The following is an 11,950-nucleotide window of genomic DNA, read 5'->3' as shown; positions in this document are numbered from 1 at the left end:
CCGTGTTCAATCTTCATTTACCGATAATTTCGCATATAAAAATATCTCAAAAATATCAAATTACGATGGACATTAAAATACTTTAACAACAACGAATGACGACGCACGGCCGGCCGACGTTACTATGCCACAAACCAAAACAACCACAGGTCGACACCATAAATAGATTTCAGCAACCTTAGGAAGCTATTGTCTTGTGCCACATCAGAGAGCCGTCATGTTGACTTGGCATATAAGATGTCACCTATCTTGTTGCCTACAAATATTGAAAAAAATCATCCCACGCGCCTCTCCCTAGTTCGCTACCCACGTCCTCCCGTCCCAGCCCGTCCAGTCCAGATCTCCATGCCCGCCCAACAGTCGTTCAAAACACCCGATCAGCGGCCCCACTGCCAGGCTCTAGGGGACCCGAGGCCGCACGCCGGAAGCACGTGAGAAGCCGAACCCTCTCAAGGCGGCGAAGGGTTTCACTTGAACCCCCCCCCCCCCAAACGAACCCTCGACTCGAAAGCTCGAAAGATCCCGCGGCGCAGCAGCCACCCTCCTCTCCACTCCCCAGCTCGCCGCCGTCGCGCTTGACCGCTATGGCGCTGCACGCCCCCGTCCTCGTGCTGAGTAAGTGCCCTCCCACCCACTCCCTTTCCTACGGCGTGCGCGCCGCCCGGGTGTTTCGATTTCGAGCAGATGTTTCCTCGCTTCTAGATTTTGGTGTGGGCCGTTTTTGTGGTTGCTTGTGACGGTACTTGTCATCCCACCGTAGGAACCCGCGGTTCGGTTCTTAGGGTTCTGTTTAAGCTGATCTGATTTCCCCCGTTTGTGTTTGTGCGAAATTTGTCTGATCTCTTTTGTGTCTTCTGGTTTGGTTTGAGCAGAGGACTCGCTGAAGCGGGAGTCTGGCGCGAAGGTGCACCAGGCCAACATACAGGCCGCCAAGGTGAGGACTATTAGGCTTTGCTTCACTTGCTGCTGCCGTGTAGAAGTTTGATTTAGTCCAGTGGAAGCTCTTCATTTCTCTGTTGAGTTGGTTGGACCATAAGGCCCGCATATGTTTTTCGTTAAGAAACTCTTCTAGATGATGTCTTCTCATGTTGTGCTACTTGTTTTGTTGAGGACTGCAGTTAGCCATTTGTTGTTTGTACTGAATTTCTACTGTTAAGGTAAAGATGCGTGTTAATATTTGCTTTGCAGGCTGTGGCAGACATTATTCGCACTACTTTGGGTCCCAGATCCATGTTGAAGATGCTTCTGGATGCTGGTGGAGGTGCGTCAAAGACTCAAATCTAGTCTATGCATCATATTGTTGTCATTTGCACTTTGTACTTGATGATTACAAAATATTACATCAAACATTTTGTGTTGAAGAAATTTGTGGGTACTGGCATACTGGGTAATTGAACATTGATCTCCTGTATGTGATGAAATTGCATCAATCTGGCTTAGTAAATTACATGTATTCATGTATGCATTTACCTTTTCTTCTGTCTTTACAGTGTTTTATTATGATTCGGCTATTTCTGCTTTTGTAGGTATTGTAGTTACTAATGATGGCAACGCTATATTGAGGGAAATAGACATTGCACATCCTGCTGCCAAGGTATGCCAGATGTTGGTGCTCTTTATATGTTAGTTGCACTGCTGATGAAGGCCAGCTATCACTTTTTTTTTTTTTTTTTTTTTTGTAGAATGGATGAACTCATACTGCAACTCCTGTCTAACTTTGTTGCTTCTGTTTTCTTGGCAGTCTATGATTGAACTAAGCCGCACACAGGATGAAGAAGTGGGTGATGGCACCACCTCTGTCATTGTTCTAGGTGTGCATGTTCTCTGACATTTTCTTTTTGGCAATTTTAAGTTGATAGTTATGATGAATAACAATTTTATGATTAACTTGCCTTTAATTTTTCAAATGCTAGCTGGTGAGATGCTCCATGTTGCACAAGCATTCATTGACAAGAACTACCATCCTACTGTTATTTGCCGAGGTAAGATTCCTTTGTTCTCAGGGCCTCAGTTTGCTGGAGTAAGACTTATTTTTTCTCTCTTGATTTCTTATTAGTTTTGAAACTTGTACCATTCCACATTTTCAGCATACACCAAAGCGCTTGAAGACGCTTTAGCTGTTCTTGACAAGATTTCAATGCCTGTCGATGTGAATGATCGTAAGTTTACATGGAAGTTATAATTTCACTTTAATTGCATTGTTCTGCCAATTCCATACTTTTGCTTCTTGGACAAGTTAGTTCTGTCCTCTTACGTAGACCATGTTATATATAATAAACTGATGTCATTGAGATATACCATAATGTAGGTGGGGCAATGCTAAGCCTTGTGAAGAGCTCCATTGGTACAAAATTCACTGGCCAGTTTGGTGACCTTATTGCTGTAAGTACCATTCTTTTATGTGAGACTTCAACTACCAGCTAATCACACCTTAGTTTTTTACTTTGTTCAGTTTATTGTTTCTGATATCTTATTTGCTGTACTCAGGACCTTGCTATCGATGCTACTACAACAGCAGGCGTTGACCTTGGTCAGGGTATGCGCGAAGTTGATATCAAGAAATATATTAAAGTAGAAAAGGTTCCTGGTGGCCAGTTGGAGGATTCTAGGGTTCTTAAAGGAGTTATGATCAATAAGGATGTTGTGACTCCTGGAAAAATGAGAAGAAAGATAGTTAACCCACGTATCATCCTGCTGGACTGCCCTGTTGAGTATAAGAAAGGAGAAAATCAGACCAATGCTGAATTGATGAAGGAAGAAGATTGGTAAGAGGTTCCTACGTTTAACTTTTAGTGCCCATGTATACATGAACTATAGCAATCCTATTGAACTGCAATGGGTGCATAGATTAAAATAATTTGGTAAACTTTTAAGGAGGATTATGAGGCAAACTTCTACTTATTTCAGGCAGGTTCTGCTAGAGATGGAGGAAGAATACATAAAGAACTTATGTGCACAAATTCTAAAATTCAAGCCTGATTTAGTCATCACAGAGAAAGGACTCAGTGATCTTGCTATCCATTATTTGAGCAAGGCTGGTGTTACTGCGATTCGTAGACTTCGTAAAACTGACAACAACAGGATTGCTAAGGCTTGCGGAGCAGTTATTGTGAACAGGCCCGAAGAGCTTCAAGAATCTGATGTGGGAACAGGTGCTGGCCTCTTTGAGGTCAAGAAGATAGGTGATGAATTTTTCGCCTTCATCGTTGACTGTAAAGATCCCAAGGCGTGCACTGTTCTGTTGAGGGGAGCAAGCAAGGATGTCTTGAATGAAGTTGAGAGGAACCTGCAGGTATTTCTTCCTTACCCAATCTCCATGCATTCTCTACTCCTTGAGAAAATAGTTTAAAGACCTTCCTTTTTATTAGTTGGTAGACACATATTAATATGATCTCAGTCATCCTCAATGTCCAATTTATTTTGTTTCCTTGATGGCTAGTAAGATCATTTTGACCATCTAAGCAACCTACACAACTGATTATGGGCATGTTCGGTTGGCTTGCCCACTCGCCTCGCTCGGCTCGGCAAGGCTAGCCTTGCCAGTGTCGGAGAGCGAATTTGGCTCTCTCGGGCTGGCGAGGCGAGCGCAGGCACTGAGGCAGTGAGCAAGGGATCTGAACGCTTGATTTCTTGCTGCGCCAGGCAAAGCAAGCAGCGTTGTATTGCTCTCATTGGACTTCTGTTTTGATGTCCCTTATTAACTTTCCCAGTATGCTTTTTGTATTAGGATACATATATCCTTTCATTTTATTTTGGGGTGAGATAATTATATGGAACTCAGCTATATGTATAGGACGATCCTAAAGATACCAATGGTCTGTGTATGCTAACATTTTAGGGCAACATAATGGTCTGTTTACGCTTCATTTTAAATGCAGGATGCCATGTCTGTCGCAAGGAACATTTTGAAAAACCCAAAACTCCTACCTGGAGGTGGTGCTACCGAATTGACTGTATCAGCTATGTTGAAGCAGAAGAGTTCTTCAGTCGAAGGTGTTGAAAAGGTATTGTTTTGTTTCTGTTAATTGTCTCTAGTCATGATTGATCAAGCCATTTTCGTGGATGCTTAATGCCAGTGTGTATTCACATAAATGGTGCAAAAGTACATCATAAACATGCAGGATATTGCTGTTCTGGATGGGTCATTGCACTGGAGAAAAATATCTTTTTTTAATGTCTAACACCAACAAGGCTTGGATTCTGATTTATTTACTTATTTGTTTGTATCAGTGGCCCTATGAAGCTGCTGCTTTAGCATTTGAGGCAATTCCAAGAACTTTGGCCCAAAATTGCGGTTTGAATGTTATTAGGATGATGACACAACTCCAGGGAAAGGTAACAATCTTAATCTTTTCTATTAATTGAGGGGCAATTTTTGTTTATGTGTAGATGACCCTGCTTGTAAGTGCTGGCTTTCTACCAGAAGAATCATAAGCTGTGCTTTTCAAGAAAAATACTTGGGTTTGTAGGATAACTAGTCTTATATTAGATTTTGTTATGATTAAGACGACTGCTCTTATTAAATAATAGATGCTTAAAATTTATGACACCTATGGCCTCTTGTTGCTTCAGCATGCTAATGGTGAAAATGCCTGGGTTGGCATTGATGGAAGGAGTGGTGATATTGTTGATATGGAAGAGCGAAAGGTACATCTCTCCCTTTATCCGCATACATGCTATATGCTAGTTTGTCCTAATGTTAGTGTGCATGTCTAAGCACCACAATGTTGCCCTTTTTTAGATCTGGGACTCCTACAGTGTCAAAGCACAGACGTTCAAGACGGCTATTGAGGCTGCCTGCATGCTTTTAAGAATTGATGACATTGTCAGTGGTATCAAGAAGAAGCAGGCTCCTGGAGCCTCAGCGTCAAAGCAACCCCAGATTGAAACGGAGGGTGATGCAGACAATGAACAGATGATCCCAGAGTAGCTGTTGTATTGAACCCACACTGGGAAGTTATTTACTAAGGCCAGAATAGTTTCTGAAGGAGAACGGTTAGCTAAGCACGTTGAGCTGAGTTGTATTATACTTGAGTTTTTATTCGTGGCTATAGTCCTAGCTTGAAAATGTACCCGTTTTTTGTGGTTGACGAGTGGTTTGAGGCTTTGGGATCCTAGGTTCTGCAGGGTTGGCTGCTGTTCATTTTGTTTTAGACCTGGTGCTGAACCCATACTGGGAAGTGTGGACGAAGCTAGCTCCTTTTATGGCTGACTCTACGCATTGTATGCAATAAATTTGGTATGTGTTTGGTATTTGTTATCAGTTCTCATGCCCGGTACTATGATGAGTACAAGTTCGGGTGACTATGTTGTCTATAACTCATTTCTGTGCTTGTGACTCGACGACAGTCTTATTATTGGAAGGATGTATCAACGTAGTGCAGTGGTATATCCATGTCCTATGAATATTAAATACGATTTTGTACAGTATACGTTAGTGTATTTAAAGAAATAGATAATTTTTTTCTGTATTTAGGATTGTAGCACCTGTATTTGGCGCACGTGTGTCGAAAAAGGCTTTTCGGGACACGGTGTACCGAAAAAGTATGATGTGCCGAATTCAGTCACGATGTGCTGAAAATGACCTGTATTCGGTACACCGTGTGCTAAATACAGGCAAAAGCGTATTTCAGCACATCGTGTGCCGAAAATCAAGTGTATTCGGCACACGGTGTGCTGAAATACACTTTTCTATCGTGTCGCGTCGCGCTTTACTTTTTCTTTTCTTTTCATTTTTTCTTTTTACTTTTCCTTTTTCCTTTTCCTTTTTGTTTTTCCTTTTCGCTTTTCCTATGGGCATGTCGGCTAGCATGTTTTTCTTGCATGCGACCGTCGGGCAGCGCTGCCAACGCTGCTATAAATGGCAGCGCGTGCTCCATTCTCTGCAAGCAAGCGCGACGGTGAGCAGAACGATGGCGAGCAGAGCGACGGCGCTGCGTGAGCTGAGCAGCAGGTTAGCGCGAGCGCGAGCAACATTTGAAGCAGCAGTCGAGCACGAGGAGCTACAGTGCAGCAGCACGTGAAGGGGACAACCTTCTGTAATAGTAAGTACGTAGATTATGTATGTATGTAATATTTAGTTGTGTAAATGTAATTAGAGGAATTAGAGTATTATTAAGTTGATAAAATATAGTAGGTATAATATTTACATATTTTATGATGCCGTAACAGAATCTAGTTATTTTGATCCTAGATTATGTATGTACTTATATTTAGATTAGAAAATATAATTATAGCATGCAGAGTATTTATTCCGTTCGAATACATTGGTTAAATGATATTAAGTTGCTAAAATAGAGTAGGTATAATATTTGCATATTGTATGATCTCGTAATAGACGGTACTATAGTGTAACAGTAATCGTAATATTTAGATTAGAAAATATAATTAGAGCAAGTAGAGTATTTATTCCATTCGAATATATTGGTTAAATGATATTAAGTTGGTAAAATAGAGTAGATATAATATTTGCATATTGTATGATCTCGCAACAGAAGCAACTATAGTGTAACATTAATCGTAATATTTAGATTAGAAAATATAATTAGAGCAAGTAGAGTATTTATTCCGTTCGAATACATTGGTTAAATGATATTAAGTTGGTAAAATAGAGTAGGTATAATATTTGCATATTGTATGATCTCGCAATAGAAGCAACTGTAGTGTAACATTAATCGTAATATTTAGATTAGAAAATGTAATTAGAGCGAGTAGAGTATTTATTCCGTTCGAATACATTGGCTAAATGATATTAAGTTGCTAAAATAGAGTAGGTATATAACATACATCTAAGTAGTTATTTGGCCATTTACGTTTGTTTAGCAGAGATGCTATAACTATCCATATTTATTATGGAGAACGTCCCACTGTTTTGCATGGGAGACTCGTGTTAATTCAGAACTGCTAGCACGTAGAGAGTACGGTTGAGCTACCAATTGATCTAGAAAGCTTACAAACACATGTTATGAGCCTTTTGCATCTAAACCAGCAGTCCTACAATGTTGTCTTAGAGGGTGTCAGGCCACGGCTTGTGCCAAACAGCTCGCTCATTGTCCATACGCTGTTCGATGTGAGAAGGAACAACGCATGGGTCTTGTACTTATGCAAGACATTAGAGGAGAACTTTGAAATTGGAGTGTACGTAAACATAGTGAAGCGGTGCCTACTGTGGAGGGATCAGACCATAATGTGAGCATGATGAGGCGGGAGGGAATGTCGGGGAGGGCACTTCCGGTACGGATGGACCCGAAGTGGACCATGGTGAGATAGATGTAGGATGCATGGATGATGAAGCCGGTAGTAGTGGCGACGAAGAAGGTGCTGACAACAATGACCCGATGCCGGCGATCCAGTACTTTCATGGTGCTAGGCTGCTAAATTATACCATCGTTGAGTATAACACCCTATCTAATTGGGGATACTAGAATAGCGACATCCAGGTGGGACAACGGTTTCAGAACAGGGAGGAGGTCATCCACTTTATCAGCAACTATGCTGTAATCACAAGAAGGGACCACAAGTGTGCCCGGTTTAACCATACGGAGTATGAGGTTAGGTGTACCAAGCACCCGACTTGTCCTTACTTCGTATGAGCTCATAAGCCAAAGCACGAGAACTATTTTGTCCTGAGTAGACACACCCCACATACATGCAGCGAAGAGGCTGTTAGGAATGTGAGCCACGCTGTTGATGCGAGGTTCATAGCCCAACTACTCATCATCTTTGTTGGCACAAACATATGTTTGTCACCAAATCCATTACGGAGGAGGTACAGACTAAGACGGGTATGCTGATCAATTACCACACCGTGTGGCGAGCGAAGCAGAAGGCGTTGAAGATGTTGTTTGAAAGTTTCGAAGAGTCATACCGCTACGCACCGAGGCTACTGCAGAAGATTGCCATGACCAATCCTGAGACCCAGTGGCCCATGGCAAATGAGCCGATCAGGCTGGAGGATAGGTCATACAGCACCACTGACCGATAGCTCATTAGGTTTTTCTAGTCCTTTGGCCAATGCATCGAAGCTTTCAGACATTGCAAGCCGGTGGTATGTGTGGATGCCACATTTTTTAGCGGCAAGTACCATGGTAACCTAATGACAGCGATGACGGCGAATGCAAACAATCAGATCATTCCTCTCGCGTATGCAATGGTTGAGAGTGAGAAAAATGATAGTTGGTTGTGGTTCTTCACCTTGGTGAGGACACGTGTTGTCGGCAATAGGGAACGAGTCTGCATCATCCCAGATCGTAACAAGGGCCCCTTGCATGCGTTGGATGTGCTGCATGACAGCACAAACCCCTCCATTGCTTGGCCTGATGTGGAGAGAAGGTGGTGCATGTGACACTTAGGTGCGAACCTTTACTCAAGGTACCACAACAAGGGTCTTGTGAAGAGGTTCAAAGGGTTATGTCTTCAGAACCAGCAGGCTAAGTTCAATGAGATATGACGAGAGTTAGATGAGACCACTCGTAAGATGATGGCAGAGCAGGAAGCACAGGAGGACCATCTGCAGACGCAAATGGTGGGGGACCAAACCATCATTAGTCGTTCACGTGCTACGTTTAGCCAGTGGATAGCGGGAAAGCCGGCGGAGCATTGGACACTAATCCATGATACTCATGGTTCCAGGTTAGAACATAGCGTTTGAAAGATCGTATTTTACTTTTGGTCACGAAAATATCGCATCTAAAATTATTGTCTCTTATAATAGGTATACGATCATGACAACGAACATAGTGGAGGCGTTCAACAATGTCCTAAAGGGTGTACGCGGCCTCCCGTTGTGTACCATAATTGAGCTCACATTCTATAGGACGGCTGACTACTTTCGAGACCGTGGTATAGCTGCAATGGAGTGCAGCACGCGGTTTGCACCTAAGGTGGAGGAAATCTTATCCAGAAGGAGGAGTAAGGCACACTTTCATCGGACTAGGATCTACGACTGGGCCAACAATGAATTTGAGATCATGTGTCATTGTCGGTACACTTCAGGATATAGTGCGGGTGAGTGCCCAAGGAAACACAGGCACACACGTCTGGTCGGAGATTAATGCAGAGCACATAACCCGATGGATGGAGTCTGGCCCAGTGGATGTCGTCGTTCCTGTGGGACAGTACGACGATAGCATGTACTGGGAGTACCTTTTGTGGTATCAGTCACAAATGCGTCCCACCTTACTCAGCGGCAATGCACCGCCAGCCCCCAGACCCTCCCTCGAAGATTGTGCCCGGCTTCTTCATGTGGTGGTAAGTGATGTTGTACTTATAACGATTTTCATTAGTTTCTCATCCATATTACTGACATAACTCTCAACAACTACAGATTGAAGCGGGGTACGAAATGCATAGGCATGCAGAGCATGCATGTGGGGAAGCGAGTGGGCCAGCCACGCGAAGGGATCAGCACCCTCTCCGGGACTACATGAGGATGAGAGGGTCTCGCCTTTTGTTCGCGATACGTGGTCTAGGTGGTTGCGCCCCGCGTTCTAGCGGCTACGACGTACCCGCCATGGACCCGTCCTGTGCCTCCCACAGCATGCGCTCATCCAGTGCTCATGAGGCATATTCACGGGAGGCACCTTCGTCTGCGGCCCATCATGTGACATGTTCTTGTGCTGGAGCCGAGGAGGTGACCGAGGCTCCTGCTCCCGAGGAGTGTACATTGGGTTCCCAGCCCCCTCCGTTCACACAACCTACTCAGGCTACGCAGACAACTCCACCAGGATTATCATCTCACCACGAGGACGTCAATGACTGCATGCAGCAGACGCCCACCTGGAGCGACACTCAAGATTTTGACTGGGCTGTTGCATTGCAAGCGAGTAGCTTCACCGAGCTACTGAGCGGCCAATACCCCCAATATCCCGATGCACCTGAGAGTTCACAGTGGTACCAGAAAGCTAAGACTTCAGCATTTCGGACTCCAACCGAGCACGTACTACCGGCAGGAACACTCCTGCATGACGATCCTACATCGTGTTACATGCAGGGCCGAGTTAGCGGTTTTGGATACACATTCAGTGGAGTTGGAACACAGCATGACGATGAAGATGAGGACCAAGGGCACATGTGGCAGGGGCCAGCTCAGGCCACTGGGATGAGGGCCACACACTGTAACACCCAAAAATTCAATATTTGCAATAATTTAAAATTTTGCTAGAAATTAATCAGGCGTTGCAACTTAGCTCAATAGGAAATTAATTTCTAAATTTAACTTGGCCTAGAAAAATTGTTTGATTGCATTCATGCCATTGTAAATGCAATAAGGTTTTATTGGGTGGAAAAATGTTTGCAAATTTCGCTAGGTTTTGCCGCTTTAAAACCTCATTTGAAATTGATTTGAAATCAAATTGGAAAAAGAATTCCTAAAAGGAAAAATGCTCTCGGACCGAATTCTCTCTTCCTTGGCCCAAACCCCCCTCCTCCCCTCTTCTTTCTCTCCCGCATGGGCCGCCGACCTTCGTTTCTCCGTGTCGGCCCGCAGGCTGAGCCGGCCTGCTGGCGTTCCGAGCCGGTCGCCTCCCTCTGCCACGTGGGCCCCACCCGAGCTGAAGCCAGCAGCCGAGCCGCGCGCTGAACCGAGCCGACGGCTCTCCTTCTCCCACCTCCGTCCGCCCGCCTCCCTGTTTAAGCACCGTCGCCGCCGGTTTCAATTGAGGCCTCCCACGTTCATCTCCCCGCCCCGAACTGCCTCTGCCACGTGCGCGTGCCCCTCCCCCTTCTTTCCCTTCTTCAATTTGGTGAAACGGGCGTCCGTTGCCGTTTCCGTCCGTATGGAGCTAGCTCCGACATTGAAGTCCGGCCGGCCGGCCGGCCGGCCGTGCATCCCTCCCCCTTCCTTCCCCTCTATAAAATCCGATGCCACTGAGTTCGCCGTTCTCTTGCACGCCCTGTCCAACCATCTACGCCCTTTCTTCTCTCTCTCGGATTGCCATCGCCATTTTCTCCGGTGAGGAGCTCCACCGACGCCGTTCTTCATGACCGAACTGTCTCCGGCCAAATTGACTAGTTCATCATCTTCGCAGGACCCTCCGGTGTCGGTTTCGCGGTTCGTCGTTGTCGTTCGAGCGCCGGAGCTTCCCTTCCGCCGCTGCACCGACCGCCGCCGCCGCCCTCGTCGTCATCCGGTCACCCCGACACCCCTCCGGCCTTCCTTTTGCTCGACGTGAGTTCGCCGGACTCCCCTCACTCCTTTCCGCCGCTCATCGGAGTAGCCTGGCCGCCGAAGCCCGATTCGGTTAACTCCGGCCGCACTCCGACCACCCCACCGCCATCGGCCGCCGTTCGCGCCGCCATACCGAACCCGGATCAATCTCGGTCGTCCGATCGCCCTTCTACGGCCAGGATTAAAACCCCCTTTGTTTTTGAAGTTCGGACCACCGTGGACCGGCCTTCCGGCCCTGGTCCATGGGCTCATGAACCCATTTCACATCCTTTTCTAATAGAAGAATAAATCAATAAATGTTTATGACATCATAAATCCAATTTCCAGTATAAAAACAATTCGGATTTTCTCTGATATGAAGAAAAATTGGAGAAACACCCCTGGAACTTCAAACGCTCACCACTTTTTGCTCGTAGCTCCGATTTAGGCGATCTTTGCGCTCATATTCTTGTAGCAATGTGTAGATTCTATTTATAGGGTTTCCACTAGTTTTAGGACTGTTTGGTGTACTGTTCTTATGTATGATTGTGTGCTCGTGTAGACGATTCAGTCCAGGAGTTCGGGAACTTCCAGTTAGAGGATTTTGAAGGACCTGTGCATCACTTCATTGAAGGCAAGTGTCTTGACCATGTTGCGAACCCAGTTTTTATATAAAGATAGTATTTATCCAATATGCATATTGTTTTACAAAATGGGTAGTATAGCAAATACTAGTGTTAGTTTTAGATATTTTATCCTTAAAATAACATCATGTATATGCTTAGCCATGCTTTTAGATAAACC

General features: G+C 44.9%; 1 protein-coding gene across 1 annotated transcript; it reads left to right on the top strand.

The window, feature by feature from the left end:
- The first annotated feature begins 485 nt into the window (after positions 1 to 485).
- LOC133883641 (T-complex protein 1 subunit gamma) lies at positions 486 to 5,255 on the top strand. The gene is made up of 14 exons (XM_062323016.1): positions 486 to 615; positions 873 to 934; positions 1,189 to 1,261; positions 1,527 to 1,594; positions 1,742 to 1,811; positions 1,914 to 1,982; positions 2,088 to 2,159; positions 2,309 to 2,382; positions 2,488 to 2,765; positions 2,908 to 3,292; positions 3,879 to 4,004; positions 4,231 to 4,335; positions 4,573 to 4,647; positions 4,742 to 5,255. The coding sequence occupies exons 1-14, from the start codon at positions 585 to 587 to the stop codon at positions 4,928 to 4,930; spliced, it is 1,677 nt and encodes a 558-aa protein (XP_062179000.1). The 5' UTR covers positions 486 to 584; the 3' UTR covers positions 4,931 to 5,255.
- The last annotated feature ends 6,695 nt before the right edge of the window (positions 5,256 to 11,950 follow it).

Source organism: Phragmites australis, chromosome 10 (genome assembly GCF_958298935.1).
Source record: "Phragmites australis chromosome 10, lpPhrAust1.1, whole genome shotgun sequence".
Taxonomy (NCBI): Eukaryota; Viridiplantae; Streptophyta; class Magnoliopsida; order Poales; family Poaceae; genus Phragmites; species Phragmites australis.
This window is presented reverse-complemented; position numbering and strand designations above follow the sequence as displayed.

What these genes read in the sequence shown, in the direction of transcription:
- LOC133883641 (XM_062323016.1), top strand. Translation starts at nt 585, where the DNA reads ATGGCGCTGCACGCCCCCGTCCTCGTGCTGA. An exon ending in TTGATGAAGGAAGAAGATTG is followed by an intron (nt 2,766 to 2,907) that starts GTAAGAGGTTCC and finishes TACTTATTTCAG; the next exon opens with GCAGGTTCTGCTAGAGATGG. An exon ending in AAGTTGAGAGGAACCTGCAG is followed by an intron (nt 3,293 to 3,878) that starts GTATTTCTTCCT and finishes TTTTAAATGCAG; the next exon opens with GATGCCATGTCTGTCGCAAG.